Here is an 18,904-nt window from a genome sequence, read left to right as displayed (position 1 = left end):
GTCAGAGAATGTTTTGCCTGTGTTCTCTTCCAGGAGTTTGATGGTGTCTTGTCTTATATTTAAGTCTTTCAGCCATTTTGAGTTTATTTCCATGCATGGTGTGAGGGTGTGTTCTAGTTTCACTGATTTGCATGCAGCTGTCCAGGTTTCCCAGCACCATTTGCTGAAAAGACTGTCTTTTTCCCATTTTATGTTCTTGCCTCCTGTGTCAAAGATTAATTGACCATAGGTGTCTGGGTTTATCTCTGGATTCTCTATTCTGTTCTATTGGTCTGTATGTCTGTTTTGGTACCGGTACCACACTGTCGTGATGACTGTGGCTTTTGAATGGTTGTGTCTTCATTATCATTTGTCTTGAGGTATTTTTTAATTTCCTTCTTGATTTCCTCATGGACTCATTGGCTTTTTTTTTTTTTTTTTTTTAGTATCATGTTGTTTAGTCTCCATGTAGTTAATTTTTTCTCATGTATTTCCTTTGATTGATTGATTTCTAGTTTCATGCCATTGTGGTCAGAGAAGATACTTAAAATAATTTCTATACTCTTAAATTTGTTGAGGTTTGCTTTGTGCCCCAGTATGTGATTGATCCTTGAGAATGTTCCATGTGCACTTGAGGAGAATGTATATTTTGATTTTTTGGGGGGTGTAATGTTCTGAAAATGTCAATTTTCTATTGTGTCATTTAGGATCTCTGTTGCCTTACTGATTTTCTGTCTAGTGAATCTGTCCATTGATGTGAGTGGGGTGTTAAAGTCTCCTATTATGATTGTATTCCCATCAATTTCTCCTTTTATGTCTGTTAGTATTTGTTTAGGTATCTGGGTGCTCCTATATTAGGGGCATATATATTGATGATTGTAATATCCTCTTCTTGAATGGATCCTTTTACCATTAAATAATGCCCTTCTTTGTCTTTCTTTATGGCCTTCATTTTATTTAATTAATTTATTTCTTTTGTATTTTTGTATTTTCTGGGGCCACACCCATGGCATATGGAGGTTTCCAGGCTAGGGGTCTAATCGGAGCTGTAGCCATCGGCCTACGCCACAGCCACAGCAATGCCGGATCCAAGATGCATCTGTGACTTACACCACAGCTCATGGCAACGCCGGATCCTTAACCCACTGAGCAAGGGCAGGGATCGAACCCACAACCTCATGGTTCCTAGTCGGATTCGTTAACCACTGAGCCACGACGGGAACTCCTATGGCCTTCATTTTAAAGTCTATTTGGTCTGATATGAGTATTGCAGCTCCTGCCTTCCTGTCTTGTCCATTGGCATGAAATATCTTTCCCCATCCCCTCACTTTCAATCTATAGGTGTTTCCTTTGCTGGGCAAAAGCTTGTCCGTTTGATTAGGTCCCATTGGTTTTTTCACCTTTGCCCTAAGGTGAGTCTCTTGTAGACAGAGACTCTAGATTATAGGATTTTGCTTTTTTGCTTTTTTATCCAATCCTCCACTCTTTGTCTTTTGATTGGAGCATTCAGTCCATTGACATTTAAGGTAATTATTGATAAATATGTATCTATTGCCATTTTAAACCTTGTTTTCCTCTTTTCTTTTTTTGGTCGGATGATTTCCATTTATTTTATGCTTGTATATTCTACCTGTATTTATAGGATACTAGACCATGACCAAGTTGGATTTATTCCAGAAATGTAAACTTTATCTAACATTAGAAAACCAACGAATGTAATTTGATCGCAGTCACAGAATAAAGTAGAAAAGCTACTTGGTAAAATTCAACACCTATTTGTGATAAATTCTTTGCAAGCTAAAATAGTATTGAGAGAATTTAAAGATTGAAATAATGGAGGGTAAGTCATTGCTCCACAAATAAATCTGTAGATTCAGTATAATCCCAATCAAAATCCCAGCAGAATTTTTTTTTGTTTTTTTTGGGGGGGGGTTGGCTTTTTTTTTATTAATGAATTTTATTACATTTATAGGTGTACAACAGTCATTACAACCAAATTTTACAGCATGTCCTTCCCAAACCCTCACTGCATCCCTCCACCCTGCAACCTGTCTCATTTGCCAACCATAAGTTTTTCAAAGTCTGTGCGTTAGTATCTGTTCTGCAAAGAAGTTCATTGTATCCTTTTTTTAGATTCCACATGTAAGTGATAGCATTTGATGTTGGTATCTTATTGTACGGCTGACTTCACTTAGCATGATAATTTCTAGGTCCATCCATGTTGCTGTAGTTGATAAGGCAATTTTAAAATGTATTTGGACATTCTAGACTATCTAAGGAAAAGAACAAAGTTGGATGACTCAAGCCTCTAGATCAGCATGTAGTTTGTCAGTGTGGTGTTGGCACAATCCTAGGACAGACCATGGAACCAAGCAGAGAATCACACGTCTGAGGTTTCTTGATCTATGACAGAGGCGACACTGCAGTGCCCTAGAGAAAGGACAGCCTTTTCAGTAAATGAGGCTGGCCCGTTGGATGTCCGTATGGACAAAATGAATGTTGATCCTCTACTTCACGCCGTATATGGAAATTAATCAAGGTACATCACATATCAGAATGTGAAATCTGAAACAGGAAAGCTTCTGGAAGAGACCAAAGTGAACCACCTTTATGACGTAGATAATTGTCTAAGAAAGGTTTATTGAATAGGACACAGAAAGCACTAACTCTAAAGGAACATATCGTTAAGAACTTCCATGCATCTAAAGATTCCATGAAGCGAGTGAAAAGGCAAGCTGCAGATTGGGTGAAGGTGTTTGTAATACTTCTATCCCATAAAGGACTCACCTCCAGAATGGAGCAACAACATGCACAAATCATTAAGAAAATATAGCCCAGTGGGGTAAGTCACTCCACAAAAGAGGACATTTTTTTTGGAAATTTCCACATTCCCAGTAAACATATGAAAACGTAGTTAGCCTCATTCGTAATTAGGGAAATGCAAATCAAAACTATAATGAGATGGCTCTCTATACTCACCAGAGTGGCTAAAATGGAAACGAAACCAAACCCACCACCTGTCAATGCTGAGTACAGGTGAGGATATGAGCTCATGGCAGTGCTCCTACGTGGCGAATGGTATGGAAATTAGTGTAATTGTTTTCGGAGTCGTTTTGCAGTATTGTTTACTAAAGTTGGACGTACACCTCCCCTCTGACCCAGCAATTCTGTCAGTCAGGCAGATATATTTGCGCCAGAAGACAAGTAAAAGGATATGCAGAGTGTGCTGTTCCTCCCCACAGCCCCACGTTGAAAACAACCATGTGTTCCCCAGTGCAAAGCATCAGTAAGTTGTATATCACAGAGTGCTCCGCAGCCACCAGAATGAACAGGTTATGGCTTTGTATGCCACATGGACGAGCCTCACAAACATAGAGCTGAGAAAAAAGGTAGACACAAGTAGACACAGCAGAGGAAGTGCTGTGTGAGTCCTTTTTTTTTTTTTTTAGTTCAAAAATAGGCAAAACTAAATAAACTAGGGTGCCAAAAGTCAGGCTGTGGTCACCAAGGAAAGGACAGAAGGGGCATTCAGGTTTTTATGCGTAGTAATTACTGGAGTGAGTCTGCTTTTTGGAAGACAACATTTTTTTTTTTCTTTCAGCATGCTTTAATAGAACGTTTACTTAAAATATATTATTAAAAAATTGGATTCATTCAGATGCCCCTCGTCGAAGGAGTGTAAGATGTGGGAGGGGGGCAGTGGTCCTTGGTGATTAAAAAGGCGTAAAATAGGTTGAGAATTTTCGGGGCGAGAATGCAATACCATGTCCGTAGCTTTTTTGAATTAGGGGCTTATGAATCTGACTCTGTGTCTGCCAATCTTGAATAGAGAGATCTGGCTTAGGGCAGTTCATATAAAAAGACTTAGAGTTGTGTTTGATATTAAGATTGGGAGCAGTGTGAGCCAGAAGCCAAAAAATGCTAAGTTGAGAACCGAATACAAAATGTTGTTTTCAGACCTCATTTTCTTGCAGTTTTAAGGTTTTCAAGTTTAAAACAAATCACACTAAATAATTAAAGTATTCTGATGTTTTCTATAAAGCCTTTCAGTTAGGTGCTTCTTCTTGCACCAGGCGGTGAACTGACCGAGGACAGAAGTAGCGTGTTAGTTTCCTATTGCTCGGTAACAAATGAGGGCGACTTGGTGGCTTCTAACAACATGAATTAATTGTCTTGTAGTTCTGGAGATCAGAAGCCTAAAATGGGCTGGCAGGGTTGCCCACCTTCTGGAGTGGCAGGAAGGGCAGTGGTGGGATCTTTGTTGGTTGTTGCTGTTCTCTGCTGCTCCCATTCCTCAGTTCTTGGTCCCTCCCTCCATCTCCAAAGCACACCTCTGCCTCATCCTTTTCTCTCTCTCTGTCTCCGACCATCCTTCTTCCTTCTTCAAAGGACCCTGTGCTGACGTTGGGCCCACGTGGTTAATCAGGGGTAATGTTTCTGTCTCAGGATCTTTAACTTCATCACACCTGCAGAGTTCCTTTGCTGTATAAGGTAACATAATTACAGGTTCAGGGATTAGGGCCTGGCCATTTCTGGGGGAGCCAGCTCTGGGAGATCCTGCAGATGGAACCTTAGGATCCATTGTCTTCACAAGGAGCACAGTTCCTGATTCTCGATAGGGCCTCGTTGATCATTGTGGAATGCAGGAATGAGCCTGAGATTTCCCTGTTTGAAGTACAGTGGCAGAAGAAGAGACATGCTGGTCTTGCCCTACTCTAGCTCTGGAATTTGGGGTTCAGCTCTAGATGTCTGTGTAAAGAGACAACTGACAGAATGCCAAAGGGTCTGGGAACCAAGCCCTTGAAGAAGCGATTGAAGGAAGCTGGAGGTTTGTCCTGAAAGAGGGCTTCGGATGGAGTGGGCGGCATTGCTTATCTTTAAATATTTGAAGTAGTATGATTGGCAAGAATAATTAAGCCTTTTAGTATACTTAATAATAATAACAATAATATTAAACACAAGAAGAAGCATTTTAGAGCTTACTGTGCCCAAGGTCCTCTTCTGACTCTTCGTAAACTCCTTTAATCCTCACAGCAACTCTCCCAGGGTTGTTATCATCCCTGATTTCTAGATAAGGAAATTGAGGCACAGAGAGGTTATGCAACTTGTACTAAGTCACACAGAAGGCAGCAAAGCTGGGATTGAAACTTTGGCCTTCTGACTCCACAGCTAAGCTCTAAACTATCGTACTATCTTGCTTCCATGCTTTCAGTTCTAGCAGGTATAATGGGATTAGTAGCGGAAGCTTTTTTAGAAATAGAGGGGCAAATTTTGACTCAGTTTAAGAAGAAAAGAGAACAATCAGGACTTTTTAGAAACGGGAGTTTCCCTGCCTTGAACTGTCGCTGGAAATGGTCGGGGCGGCTGCTATAAACAGCTTCCTAAACTGGCTGGAGATTAGACCAGATGACAATACTGATTTTGAAATCTGGATTTGGGAATGTAATTCTTTAAAATTTCTCTTTCAAAGTTTGTAGCAGTTTAAAGTGCTAGATGTAGTTTTCCCACTAACTTTGTCAATTTTATTTGTTGGGAACCTTAACATACTGGTCTGGTGGCCGCATCCCCACTCCCCTTTTAAGGTGCCATTGCTACTGCTCCTGTAAAGAGATGAGAGCTGTTCTCTCGTCCCCCTTGGATCTGGGTTGGGCTCTTGACCAATAAGACATTTGTAAGTGCTAAAACCTAGTCCTTAAGAGACCCTGCATCTCTTGGCTTTGTTCTTTTAAGACCCCGAAGCCCCCATGCTACGAAGGGTCCAGCCTACTGGGGGTGGAGGGCGGGGAGAGGAGTGCCCACGTGGCGAAGTAAGGCGTCTAGCTGACAGCTGGCACCAAAGGCCAGCCAGGTGAGGGAGAACAGGTTGTCCCTTTCCAGGCTCCTCGAGCCAGGCAGTAACAGTCGTAGGAGTGATGCCAGGTGAGATGAGCAGAAGACCCACCCAGATGGCCATCCCACAGAACTTCGAGAAAGAATAGCTCCTTGTTATTTTAAAACACATCCCACTAGGTGTTGGGATGGCTTATTGCACAAGGAGACAGAACTGCTACATAATAGTCTGGTGCATATGTGGAAGTACTGATAGGTATTTTTAAATGTTCTGTAATTAGACTCTTGCCCAGCCCGGAGGACCTCTGCAATGTCGCTAGTCACTCCAGTGTGTAGGTGGAAGCTTTTCTGGGTTTCTCCTTGCTATCACGTGGGTAGAAGAATCAGACTCTCAGTGATACTCCTACACAGGGTTTGTGGAACACCGCACTGTGAGAGGCCACGGTGACTCTGGACCTGGGTTTCCTGGTGAAAGTTGATCATTTATATTCTGCAAAATAGGTTTCTGTTTCATCAAATTGGACCTGGAAAAGAGCAGAAGTCTCCTACCATTTTTTTTTCCCAAGTGTGCTAGAATATTGCTCTATTTCATTTTCATTTCTTCAAAGCCATTGTCATTTCAGTGGGCATGAGTTCCTCTTAACTTTATTACCCTGTGGTTTCCAGAGGGCTCATTTGTTCCTAAATTTAGAACGAGTTCAATTTTACTCAGCCCCTACTTATCTCTGTATAACTGCCGACTCTCCTGTCTCATATCGAAGGTAAATTGGTTTGGTTTAGTTTGGCATCTTCAGCAAATCTTTTAAGGGATGTATGAGTTCGCTGTTTCACGTGTATTTTGATTACATCTAGTTGATTTTCTTCCTGGGGAGTATCTGCATTATCGGTAACTTTAAGTTCTTTTGCATGTATATAGCTTATATTATCTTCAAGTTTTCCTCATGAATTGATTTCTTCATAGATGTTGAAAAAAAATGAATCTGGTGAACTCTAAGAATAGAGAGGTGGGTGAGGGAAGGCTCTGGAATTAGATTTGGGGAGTATGACTCTAAGCTCTGCCGCTTACTAGCTGTGTGGTTTGGGACAGACGTCTTTTTTTTTCTTTTTACAGCTGCACCTGCAGCACATGGAAGTTCCCAGGCTAGGGGTTGAGTTGGAGCTGCCGCTGAAGCCTACACCCCAGCTCAGCTCGTGGCTACGTGGGATCCTTAACCCACTGAGCAAGGCCAGGGATCGAACCCGCATCCTCACAGACTCTGTGTCGGGTTCTTAACCTGCAGAACCACAATGGGAGCTCCAGGGGCAGGCTTCTTGGTCTTTCTGGGCTGTAGATGTCTTCTGTCTTAAACGAGGGTACCAGAAGTGTCAGCCTCAAAGAGTTGTTATGGAGATTAAATGCAATAATACTTGTGCTTTCTGCAAATACTGCTTATTAATAGTACAGCGACGACTAAACTCCGGGAAAACTTGGTAGGGAAAAAAGTCAGTTCGGTTAGTTGGTGGGGGCAATGACGGTGATGGACTCGGGGGATTATTAGCTTAATTCTGAGAGAGCCGTGGTGAAGTCCTCTGGTGCAGGGGGCGTATTTGGTTAGAGCCCACTTCGTGCTGAATAGCAAGAGTGAGGAGCAGAAAAGAATTGGAAGTGTTGGCATCCATTCGTTGTACTTATCAGAGAGAAAGATAACAGGCTTTCAAAAAGGCGCTGGGACTTGCTGGGGCAAAGCGTCGTACGGCAGTTCTGTGTGAAGGCACACCCTGCAGCCTTTGGCCACGTGGGCTGTGCTTCTGTGCCAGGCGCAAGGAACAGGATTTCTGCCTCAGAGAGGCGTCCAGAACTTCGGTTCTGTTTTTCACGCCATCGCTGGCCGCTCCGGGTCCTTGGGTAGATCCGTCTCTTCCCCATGAGCAGAATTCTGATTCCTAAAGAAAGAGCTCACCGCTGGCCTTCCCGATGCGGATGAGGGCGGATGGCATCTTTGACCCGCGTTAAATTAGAATGGACATGCGCATGCGCGTGGCTCCCGCACAGAAAAACCCGGCTTAGCCGAGGCGTTCGTGCCATTTTACAGCTAAGATTTTACCTGGGCCTCTTGGGGTCTAGCCTTCCCGGATAAATGCTTTTTGGAAATAGCCAGCCTGGGGCCCTTAGACCCGACACGAGGGTGGGGGACTCTTGTTCCTCCAGGTGGGCTCCTTGCCCTTATTCCCAGGGAACGCGCGGCTCTGGTTTCCTACCAAGACCTCGCGCTCAATGCGTGTTTCTCTCTTGTCTTCGCTTGGTGCCCATTCTCCTTCTCATCGATAATACTTAGCTTTGCGATGCTGCGGCCTTAGCAGCTTTGAGTCGCTATCTTATGCCCTTTATTTGCCCCCCTGCTGCCTCCTGTCCTAGGTTGGTGCCAGGACCAACTCAAGTTTTCCTCCTGTGTGTTGCTTGCTCCGAGCACTTTCTCTCCACTTCCCACCCAGGACCCGAATCGTCTCCCTCCCTGCCTCTGGATTCTCTCCGTGTGTCAAGGGGCGTCCTCCTGAAGCTAAATGGAAAAATTAAGTATACGGGGACCTCTGATGTCCTGAGGTTCCTGCAGGAAATCAGACCCAAACATGTCATCACATGTGTTTAGAATCTGCGGCCATTTGGCTCCTCAAGGATCCGCAGCTTGTTCTTCCTCGCTGTCCTGACCAGCACCCCCACTGAAGTGGAGACACTGGCTCGTGTTCTCAGACACATCTGCACTGTCAGACATCCCAGCCGCCCTCCTCGGCAGTCACATGTCAGTAATACAGCCTCCTCTGTATGGATGGATCAGGTAGACTGCTGCTTCAGAACAGGCTCTGTTGCTGGAGATGGGTTGTTTTCTCTAGAAATCATGTTATACGTGGTGGTGAGCTTCTAGGCTGTCTCGTGGATGCCCCACTTCGCTGATAGTGTTGCTGCAGGACCGACACCATGCATGAAAAACAGAAGAGAGGCTTTACCTCCACATCTGAGTAAGGGCTTCTCTGATTTCATCCCAGTGGCTTAGACCTAAAGAAGAACACAAGTGTGTTTAGAAAATGAGACAGAAACTTGAGCATTTTCTGAGTTCTTAGGAACCTTTATGGGTTTGGACATTTGAAGAACAAGTTCTAGTTCTGTCCCCAAAGGTACAGCTTTCTTTCCTTTGATACTGTTGTGTCATTACATCCTGTATTTTATTTATTTACTTTTTTGTCTTTTTAGGGCCGCACCCACAGCATACTGAGGTTCCCAGGCTAGGGGTCGAATCGGAGCTACAGCTGCTGGCCTACGCCACAGCCACAGCAATGCCAGATCTGAGCCACGCCAGATCCTTAACCCACTGAGCAAGGCCAGGGATCGAACCCGTGTCCTCCTGGATACCAGTCGGGTCCATTAACCACTGAGCCACAACCAGAACTTGGCAGTAAATCCTTTAAAACATTCCTGCTTTGATTGGCTCTCTGAATGCCCAGCTGAAATGAACAGGGGGAAAAAAAACCCACAAAAAACCGAGGAGAGGAATTTTCTTGAGATAAGTCAACAAGAGTTGAAAAGAATTAAGGAAGAAACCTCTATTAAGAAAAGAAGGACAGGAGTTTTCGTTGTGGCTCAGCAGGTTAAGAACCTGACTCAGTGCCTGTGAGGATGTGGGTTTGATTCCTGGGCTCACTCGGTGGGTTAAGGATCTGGTGTTGCCCCAAGCTGCAGCATAGGTCACAAATGAGGCTCGGATCCGGCGTTGCTGTGGTATAGGCCTTAGCTGTAGCTCTGAATTGACCTGTAGCAGGGAACTTCCATATGATGCAGGTGTAGCCATAAAAAAAAAATAAAGATGAGCATCTGTGTGGTGGTGTTTTGAGGTCATGTTACTGGAATTACAAGTGATAAGGCAAGAAAAGTTAGTACTGCACAGAGTTCTTTTGGGGGCCAAGAGAAGAGGTGGTGAGGCAAAGACACCAGGGAGAAAGCTCTCCAGGCAGCTCCCAAGGACAGTTCATGTGCTGTGGTGGGTGACTTGGGTTGGGTAAGGGGGGAGGAAGAGGATGAGACCCTAGCGAGAGTCTGGGGATGCCCAGCAGCAGGCGGGATGGAAGGTCAGTTCAGTTAGGGGTCATCAATTCAGGAAAAAAACCCGGGCTCCGGCTAGATAAGCTCCTGATGAATTAAGTTCACCAACTGGTCCTGCTGGATAGATCTTAGCTAATGTTTAGGGAATACTTACTCTGTGCCTGGCCCCAGATACGCATCTTGCATTTAATCCATGCGTTAACTCTGTGATGAAATGAATCTGGGAGGTTGTGACCCACTCAAATTCCTCAACCAGTCAGTGACACGGCCGGGTCTCCCTCAGGTCTGCTCGATGCTGAATTCACCACTGTGCTGTCAGCAGGACACTATTTGGTCCAATCGCCAAGTTTTAAATACGAGGACGCAGCCTTGCTGCTATGTTGCTTGTTACTATGAATCTTTGTGTTGATGTCTGCAAAACATACACAGTATAGATAAGAGCAGCACCAACAAGGGAAGTGGAGTTCCCTGGTGGCTCAGGTCACTGCTGTGGTGTGAGTTCAACCCCTGGCCCAGAAACTTTCATGATACTGGCATGCCCGCCCCCACAAAAAAAGAGAGAAATGTCATACTGAGTTTTCTAGTTTCCTGACAGTCTGACAGTTAAATCACTAATGCAGGGGAATTATCCTAGAAGGAGAATGTCCATAACAATCTGCTAAAGAGCAGGGCATCTAGAACTTGGATCTCCAAGATTTTTTTTTTTAATTAAAATTTTTGTTTTTTAGGGCTGCACCCAAGGCATATGCAAGTTCCTAGGCCAGGGGTGGAATTGGAGCTACAGCTGCCAGCCTACACCACAGCTCAAGGCAACACTGGATCCCCGGCCCATGCAGTGAGGCCAGGGGTCAAACCCGCACCCTCATGGATGCTACCTGGGTGTGTTTCTGCTGTGCCACAATGGGAATTCCAGTCTCTAAGATTATTCTGTTCAGATTTCAGTCGCATTTGAAGAGGGTCCAGTTCTTTGCTAACTGAAGACGTCATCCAATATAGCAATACCAGCATCTTTGGAAGGAGAGACGATATAAAACCCAGAGGTTGAAATTAATTTCCCTCTAAAGGGAAGAGTGCCGTATTCTTACAGATTTCCAGAAATAAATCTTAAGATATTCTGGAAGATGCCAGGCATTAAAAAAAACAAGTGTGATTAGAAATACAGGAAGCTAGAGGAGGTTCTGAAGAGTGGAAGGAACCTGAGGGTTGGTGGGCTTGTGATTGGCAGCACGAGTGCCTGCTTCTGGAGCTCGTAGGGGAGCCGCAGAGGAAACTCACGCTGGGCTGCCTTGGCCCGCTGATTTCTGACCTCCTAGTTTATGAAAGTTGACATTATATCAAATTCCTTCTCTGTCTCCCTGCAGCCTGAAGAAATGAGTTTGTGTGTGGCAGATTCTGAGCCAGGCTCTAAGGACAAGTCCCTCTGTGAGCTGGCAGTAACGGGGCGGGCTGTGCCTGAGGGGCAGCGTGGAGGCTGAGCCCTGGCTCAGTCCGTCCCTCCCTCCCACAGCATTTGGAGTTCCTAGGGCAGGGATCAGATCCAAGGCGCAGCTGCAGCAACGCCGAATTCTTTAACCCACTGCGAGGGGCCAAGGATCAAACCTTCAACCTGGTGCTATACAGCGGGAACTCCCCTGGCTCAGTTGTTTCTGATTTTGTGCCCTCGCCATGCTGTAGAGTCATCATCCGTAAATACCTGCCTTCCTTGCTCCGCCTACTTCACCTGGCTGTTGTGAAAACAAAATGAGATCATGCATGACTTCTGATTGTTGACATTGCTGTCACATGTGAAGTGCTTGCTTGGGTGGGGATTAAACTTTGTCTTTTAATTTGGTATCTGCCATGAGGTGTAAGTAAAGCAATGAGGACCTTAAAAGGGTTTACATTCAGCTCACTCTTTGTTACTGGGGAACTGATCATTTAATTTGCGGAATTTTAGGTCTTCATTTCTGTTACCTGTTTTATTACTTGGACTATAGAGCTGGCTGCCAAAACAGAGAGATCAGGAGTAGCAGAGGTTTAAGCAACCTGGGAATGCATTTCTCTTTCATGTAATCGTCCAGGTGTAAGTGGTCCAGGGCAGTTTTGTGGGTAGAGGGGGGTGGCCCATGGAGTCAAGGCCTGGGGCGCCTCTGTCTCGTTTTTCTATGTGGCTTTTACCTCTTGGTCCAGAGATGGCTGTTCCAACTCCACTCAGCAGGAGGGGGCTGACCGCAGCCTTGGAGCCAGACCTATTCAAATGTCCACACTTGGAGACACTATAGAGTGGAGCTCAGCGTCTGTGTGTTCAGATTAAAAAGTCAGTGATTGTGTAAGAAGGGAGACTGCATATTGAGCAACTAGCCGTGTCCGCTGATGCAGTTATGCTGTTAGCTTCCCTTGAAGACGTGCCCAGAAGATGGAAGACAGAGGGGTTTTATTAATCCATTCTTATAAACCACTGTGGAATGACATTTGAAGAGGAGAACAAGGAGGTTAAAGTGTATTGGCTTAGAAGAGGTTTGGAGATGATTTGTCTTTTTTTTTTTTCCCCATTTTAGGGCCATACCTGCAGCATATGGACGTTCCCAGGCTAGGGGTTGAATAGGAGCTGCAACTGCCTGCCTACACCACAGCTACAGCAATGCCAGATCTGAGCCACATCTGTGACCTACCCCACAGCTGGCGGCAACACTGGATCCTTAACCCACCGAGCAAGGCCAGGGATCGAATCCATGTCCTCCTGGATACAAGTCAGTTTATTTTCTTTCTTTTTTTTTTTTTTGATCTTTTTGTCTTTTCTAGGGCCACCCCTGCGGCATATGGAGATTTCCAGGCTAGGAGTCTAATCGGAGCTGTAGCTGCCAGCCTACGCCACAGCCACAGCAGCTCAGGATCCGAGCCGCCTCTGCAACCTACACCACAGCTCACGGCAATGCTGGGTCCTTAACCCACTGAGCAAGGCCAGGGATCGAACCCGTAACCTCATGGTTCCTAGTCAGATTTGTTAACCTTTGAGCCACGACGGGAACTCCACAAGTCAGGTTCTTGAGCCACAGTGGGAACTCCCTGTCCTTTTCTTTTATTCAGGCTTTTAAATAACAGGTATTCGTGGAGCACTTAGTAGTCCCTTCCTGCTGTGTTCTAAGTCCCTTCCAGATCTGTGCTAAGGGCTGGGGTCTCAGAGAATATGGTTTCTGCTCCCTAAAGGTCCACTCCACGGGGGGAGACAGGTGTGGCAGGCAGTAAGGACAGACATGTCTGGGGTACACTGTGGAGGGAGGCAGATGGGGGCTGTGGGTGCTCAGATGGAAAGACGCTCCCACCCTGGGCAGACTGTGTATGTGTGAGATGTGACGTGATGCAGTTGGAATAGGCTCACTGGCAGGAGAAGGTGTGACAAGGAGGCGGGTATGTCTGTACCCCTGGAACCGTGATGGGTTCCTGAGAGAGCAGGCAAACTCCCTGGTGATAAGATGCTGTTCTCTAGCACCATGTCCGTGGCTTAATGTCTTTATTTCTGTTTCTCTTCCTAGAAACTCCCAGAGTGGCCGTCGGGACCCTGTCACAAGAACAATGCTGCCCCGATGGGAACTGTCTTTTTACCTATTTGCCTCCCTAGGCTTCCACTTCTATTCTTTCTATGAAGTTTTCAAAGTCTCCAGAGGTAAGACCCCCAGCGTTTCTGAACTTGTATCAAGAAAGAAAGGTGGGAGGGGGATGCTCGCGGTGGCAGATTCGGGAAGATGGCATCATGGGTTTGGGGTGACTTGAGCCCGCTTTGCTTTCCCCGCGTCTTGGACAGTTTGAATCAATGGCCTGACCTGAACTGGTGGAGTTTTCCACCCTCATCCTGGATCTTTAGGTGATCCCATGGCTGGTCCTCTGAGAGTTGGATTCCAGGGCTGTTGAAGGCAGTGGACATGATTTGCATTTGTAATTTGCAGTAACTTCTTAAATTTCCCTCCCACTGTCACTCCTCTCAGATACGAGGATGCATCCTGTGGCATTGGAGGCCCAGAGCTATTTTTTGTTATTTTGGCCATGGTGTGTAGTGGCTTGATGTGGGATCTCAGTTTCCAGATCAGGAACTGAACCTGGGCTGCAGCGGTGAAAGCACCGAGTCCTAACCCCTAGACCACCAGGGAACTCCCCTGTTGGCAGTGCTTGTGTGCACATGTTGACCAGGAATCAGCTCCAACTCCCCAGGCCAGCCACTGGGGAGAGGAACGGGAATCCTCCTTTCCTTTAAGTGCAGCTTGGAACAGGCACTGCCCTTGTCTCTTCTGCTCGTACCCAGTTGGCCAGCACCAAATTCCACGGCCACAGCTGGGGGCACTGGGAAATAGTGTCATTAGCTGGGTGGCCACGTGCTACATTAAACTGCCCGTGCTGGGGAGGGACGGGAGAAAGAATTTTGGAGGGTTCATGAATGGTCTCTTACAGCATCGGGGATGGTTTGCTTAATAAATGTACTGTTGCTCCTCAGAATATTTGTCCCCATGGTAGTACGTAGCCTACAGAAGCTGTTGCTAGAGGTGGCGGCGAGCCTTGTCTTAAGTAAGGATAGAAGTCAGGCAGTGGAGGAGGGAGCAGGGGACCTGTGGCAGAGATGAGTTTGCAGGCGAAAGGACAAGTGTGTGCGGTGCCCCTGGGGTGTGAGAAGACACAGCGTGACCTGGGAGCTCCAGACCCTCCGTGGGGCTGGCGTACAGTGTGTGGAGGGAGAGCGGCAAGAGTCCAGCTTAGATCGAAGAGCGGCGGAGAGATTGGCCGTGACCATGTGTAGCCTTCCAGCTCAGGAGGCTGCGCTTGATCTCGAAGGCAGGGGAGGATGCTGACAGTAATTGTGGTCCCTCCAAATGCAAAGGTAGGTTTGGGGAAGCACAGTTGACAGTGCTCTGCCCTCCGAGTCTGCCTCCCTGTGGACCCCTGGGCTTGATGTTCCTCTCCAGGATCGGCTTTGCTCCCATTCTACCTGCGTCCCACTCAGAGCCAGGAGCTTGGTTGCAGAGATGAACCGTCTAAAGTAGATGAAGACGCTTGCGTGGCCAAGGCTGTCCGGGTAGCTGGGTTTCCCTGATGGAGCCTCTGAGCTCTCAGAGCCCTTGTGTAAGAGCCCACCAGTCTCTGTCAGGCACTGTGTTAGGCACTTTATGTACCTTGTCGTAGTCCATCTTTAGGAAAGCCCCTTGAGATGGCATCGTACTTAGAAGACAGGTGGTCAGGGCTGGCATTTAGATGGCATCCATGAGCCTGACCCCTTCGTCCCTGTTCTTCTGCCATCCTTAACAGGGGCTCCAGCGGCCAAATTCACTTTTTTTCCTCACCAGGAAGCATGGAAGGGAAGGGGGGGGATAGGCCCCCTCTTTCTGAGAGCATGACTTGAAAATTGCCTATATCATATTCATTAATGTACTTTTTGCTAGAACCTAGCCCTGGGGCCCTACCAACTGTGAGGGGAGCTAGCAAATGCGACCTTTGCTTGGGAGGCCATTCTTCCAGCTGAACTGAAGCGTCCTATTACAGAGGAAGAAAGAAAAAATGGGTGGCAGCCGTTAATCAGCAGTCTTTTCCATAAATGGGTGTCACCGTTATCCATTGCTACCTAACAAACCGCCCTGAAGATTTGTGATTTGCAGCTGCCACCAGGTATCTCTCACTGTTCAGTGAGGTTTTTTTTTCCTTTGAAAGAGACTCTTTTTTTAAAGAGCAGTTTAAGGTTCACAGCAAAAATTGAGCAGGAAATACAAAGAGCTTTTATTCACTAGGTACCCCGCCCCCCAAGCGCAGCCTCCCTGACTGTCAGCATCCTGCCCCAGGTTTATTATAATTTGTTACCATGGCCAAACCAGAGCTGGTACATAGTTATCACCCCGAGGCCGTAGTTTACAGTGGGGTTCATTCTTGCTGGTGGTCATTCTGTGAACTTTGAGAGACCATACATGACATGCTTCCGTCATTATAGTAGCTACAGAATCATTTTGCTGCCCTGAAAAACCTCTGTGCTCTGTCTCTTCCTCCCTCCCTCCCCTTAACCCCTGGCAGCTACTGCTCTTTTTACCGTCTCATTAGTTTTCCCCTTTCTAAAATGTTGCGTAGTTGGAATCATACACTATGGCCTTTTCAGACAGGCTTCTTTCACTTAATATGTATTTAGGGTTCCTCCATGACTTTTTGTGGTTTGATAGCTCACTTCTCTTTTGCGATGAGCAGTATTCCATTGTCTGGTCGTCCCCCAGTTTATTCACTCATTTACTTCAAGTGATCATGAATAAAGCTGCTCTAACCATCCATGGGAAGGTTTTTGTAGGGACCTAAGTGCTCACCCTCTTTGGGTAAATACCGAGGAGCAATGGTTGTGTGGTATGAGTATGTCTATGTTTATGAGAAACTTCCAATTTTCTTCCAAAGCGGCTCTTTCATTTTGCATTCCCACCAGCAGTGGGTTCCTGTTACTCCATATCCTTGTGAGCTTTTGGTGTTGTCAGTGTCTTAGATTTTGGCCATTCTGATAGCTGTGTAGTGGTGTCTCATTATTATTTTATTTATTTATTTGTTTATTTTTTGTCTTTTTTTTTTTTTTGGCCATTTCTTGGGCTGCTCCTGTGGCACATGGAGGTTCCCAGGCTAGGGGTCGAATTGGAGCTGTAGCCACCGGCCTACGCCAGAGCCACAGCAACGCAGGATCCGAGCCGCATCTGCAACCTACACCACAGCTCACAGCAATGCCAGATCCTTAAGTTACTGAGCAAGGCCAGGGATCGAACCCGTAACCTCATGGTTCCTAGTCGGATTCGCTAACCACTGAGCTACGATGGGAACTCCTCGTTATTATTTTAATTTGCATTTCTTTGACATGTTATGCAGCATATTTTCATATGCTTATTTGCCATCTATATGCTTCTTTGGTGAGCTTTCAGTTCAGGTCTTTTGCCCACTTAAAATATCAGGAGGTTCTTTTCCTTATTGTTGATTTTCAACTGCTGTTTATATATTTAGATAATAGTCCTTTATCAGATGTGCCTTTTGCAAATATTTTTTCCCAGTTCATGGCTTACCTTCTCTTCTCTTGACAGTATCTTTCACAGAGCGAAACTTTTTTTTTTTTTTTTTTGTCTTTTTGCCTTTTCTAGGGCCGCTCCCGCAGCATATGGAGGTTCCCAGGGTAGGGGTCCAATCGGAGCTGTAGATGCCGGCCTGTGCCACAGCCACAGCAACGAGGGATCCAAGCCGCATCTGTGACCTACACCACAGCTCATGTCAATGCCAGATCCTTAACCCACTGAGCAAGGCCAGGGACCGAACCTGCAACCTCATGGTTCCTAGTCGGATTCGTTAACCACTGTGCCATGATGGGAACTCCCACAGAGCGAAACTTTTAAATTTTTAATATGTCCAGCTTATCAATTCTTTCCTTCATGAGTCAAGTCTTTGGTGTTGCATCTAAAAAGTCATTGGCACATCCAAGGCCATCTAGGTTTCTCCGATGTTATTTTCCAGGACTTTTTTAGTTTTGTGTTTTACATTTACATCTATGACATTCATTTGTGATATCCATTTGGTTGTGTCTGGATTCATTCTTTTTTCCTTGCATGTGGATCTCTATTTGTTCCAGCACCATTCGTTGAAGAGTCTGTCTTTGCTCCCTTATCTTACCTTTGCTGGTTTGTCGAAGATTGGTTGAGTATATTTAGGTGGGTCGCTTTCTGGGCTGTCCTTTTCTGTTGCATGGGTCTCTTTGTCTATTCTTTTACCACCACCATACTTTCTTCATACCATAGCCTTGTAGTAAGCCTTGAAGTTGAACAGTATTGGTTGTCCCACTTGGTTTTTCTTCTTTCATATTGTGTTGTCTGTTATGGGTCTTTTACCTCTCTGTATAAATTTTAGAATCAGTTTTGTTGATATCTACAAAATAACTTATCTAGGATTTTGATTTGGATTGGACTGAATATACAGATCAACTATAGAAGAACTGATATTTTGACAATATTGAGTCTTTCTTTCCATGAACATGGAATATGTCTCCATTTATTTAGTTCTTCTTTGACTTCTTTCATCAAAGTTCTTTTTTTCCTAGTATATAATATATATAACTTATAGATTTATACCTATTTTTCATTTTGAGGGATGCCAATGTAAATGTTATTTCTTCTGATTTCAAATTCTCCTTGTTCATCACTGATACATGGTAAAGTGATTGACTTTTGTATATTAATCTTGTATCCTGAAACCTTTCTATAATTGCTTATGTGTTCCAGGAATTTTTTTGATTGATTATTTGGTTTTTCTAGTTAGACAATCATGTTATTTGCATGATTTTTTTTCTTTCCATTCTGTATTCCATGTATTTCATTTTCTTATTGCATTAGAAAAGGAGTGGTGAGGAGACACATCCTTGCCCTTTTCCTGATCTGAGTGGGAAAGCTTCTAGTTACTCACCATTAAGTATATCAGCTGTAGGTTTTTATAGATGTTCTTTATCCAGTTGAGGCAGTTCCCTTCTATTTCTAGTTTGCTGGAAGTTTTAAGTCATAAATGGGTGTTGGATTTTTTTTTTCCAAATGATTTTTGTGCATCTGTGATACGATCATGTCATTTTTCTTTAGCCTGTTGATGTGATAGATTCCACTGATTGATTTTCGTGTACTGTGAGATTTTGTTTTTAATAAATCTCGATTGAACTTAGCTGGAAAGTTCTGCTTTGTGTGTTGTTAGCTGGGCTGTTATCATCTGGTGGCTCAGCTGGGCTGAAATGTCCAAGACGGCTCACACACATGACTGGCTATCAGCCAAGAGCTCAGCTGGGGGCTGTCAACCGGAATGGCATGATTCTCTGTATGAAGCTCTCCACATGGCTTTCAAGCGGGATTGTTGCGTGTGTGTAAAACCAGGAGATGCCGATCTCTTAAAGCTCAACCTGGGAAGTTGTGTAGGTCACTTCTGCCTCATTTATTGGTCACAGCAAATCAGAGGGCCAGTCCCAATTAAAGGGGAGGGAAAACTATAGCTTTTTATGGTTGGAGCGGCACATACACACAGGGA

At 45.2% G+C, this 18,904-nt stretch overlaps 1 protein-coding gene across 1 annotated transcript in view; it reads left to right on the top strand.

Annotated features, from left to right (window-relative positions):
• HHAT (hedgehog acyltransferase) overlaps positions 1 to 18,904 on the top strand; it is a 321,661-nt gene that overhangs the window by 6,051 nt on the left and 296,706 nt on the right. Inside the window, 1 exon segment of the mRNA XM_013979981.2 lies at positions 13,393 to 13,523. Coding sequence (XP_013835435.2) covers positions 13,393 to 13,523 — 131 coding nt within the window.

This window comes from Sus scrofa, chromosome 9 (assembly GCF_000003025.6).
Source record: "Sus scrofa isolate TJ Tabasco breed Duroc chromosome 9, Sscrofa11.1, whole genome shotgun sequence".
Classification (NCBI taxonomy): Eukaryota; Metazoa; Chordata; class Mammalia; order Artiodactyla; family Suidae; genus Sus; species Sus scrofa.
This window is presented reverse-complemented; position numbering and strand designations above follow the sequence as displayed.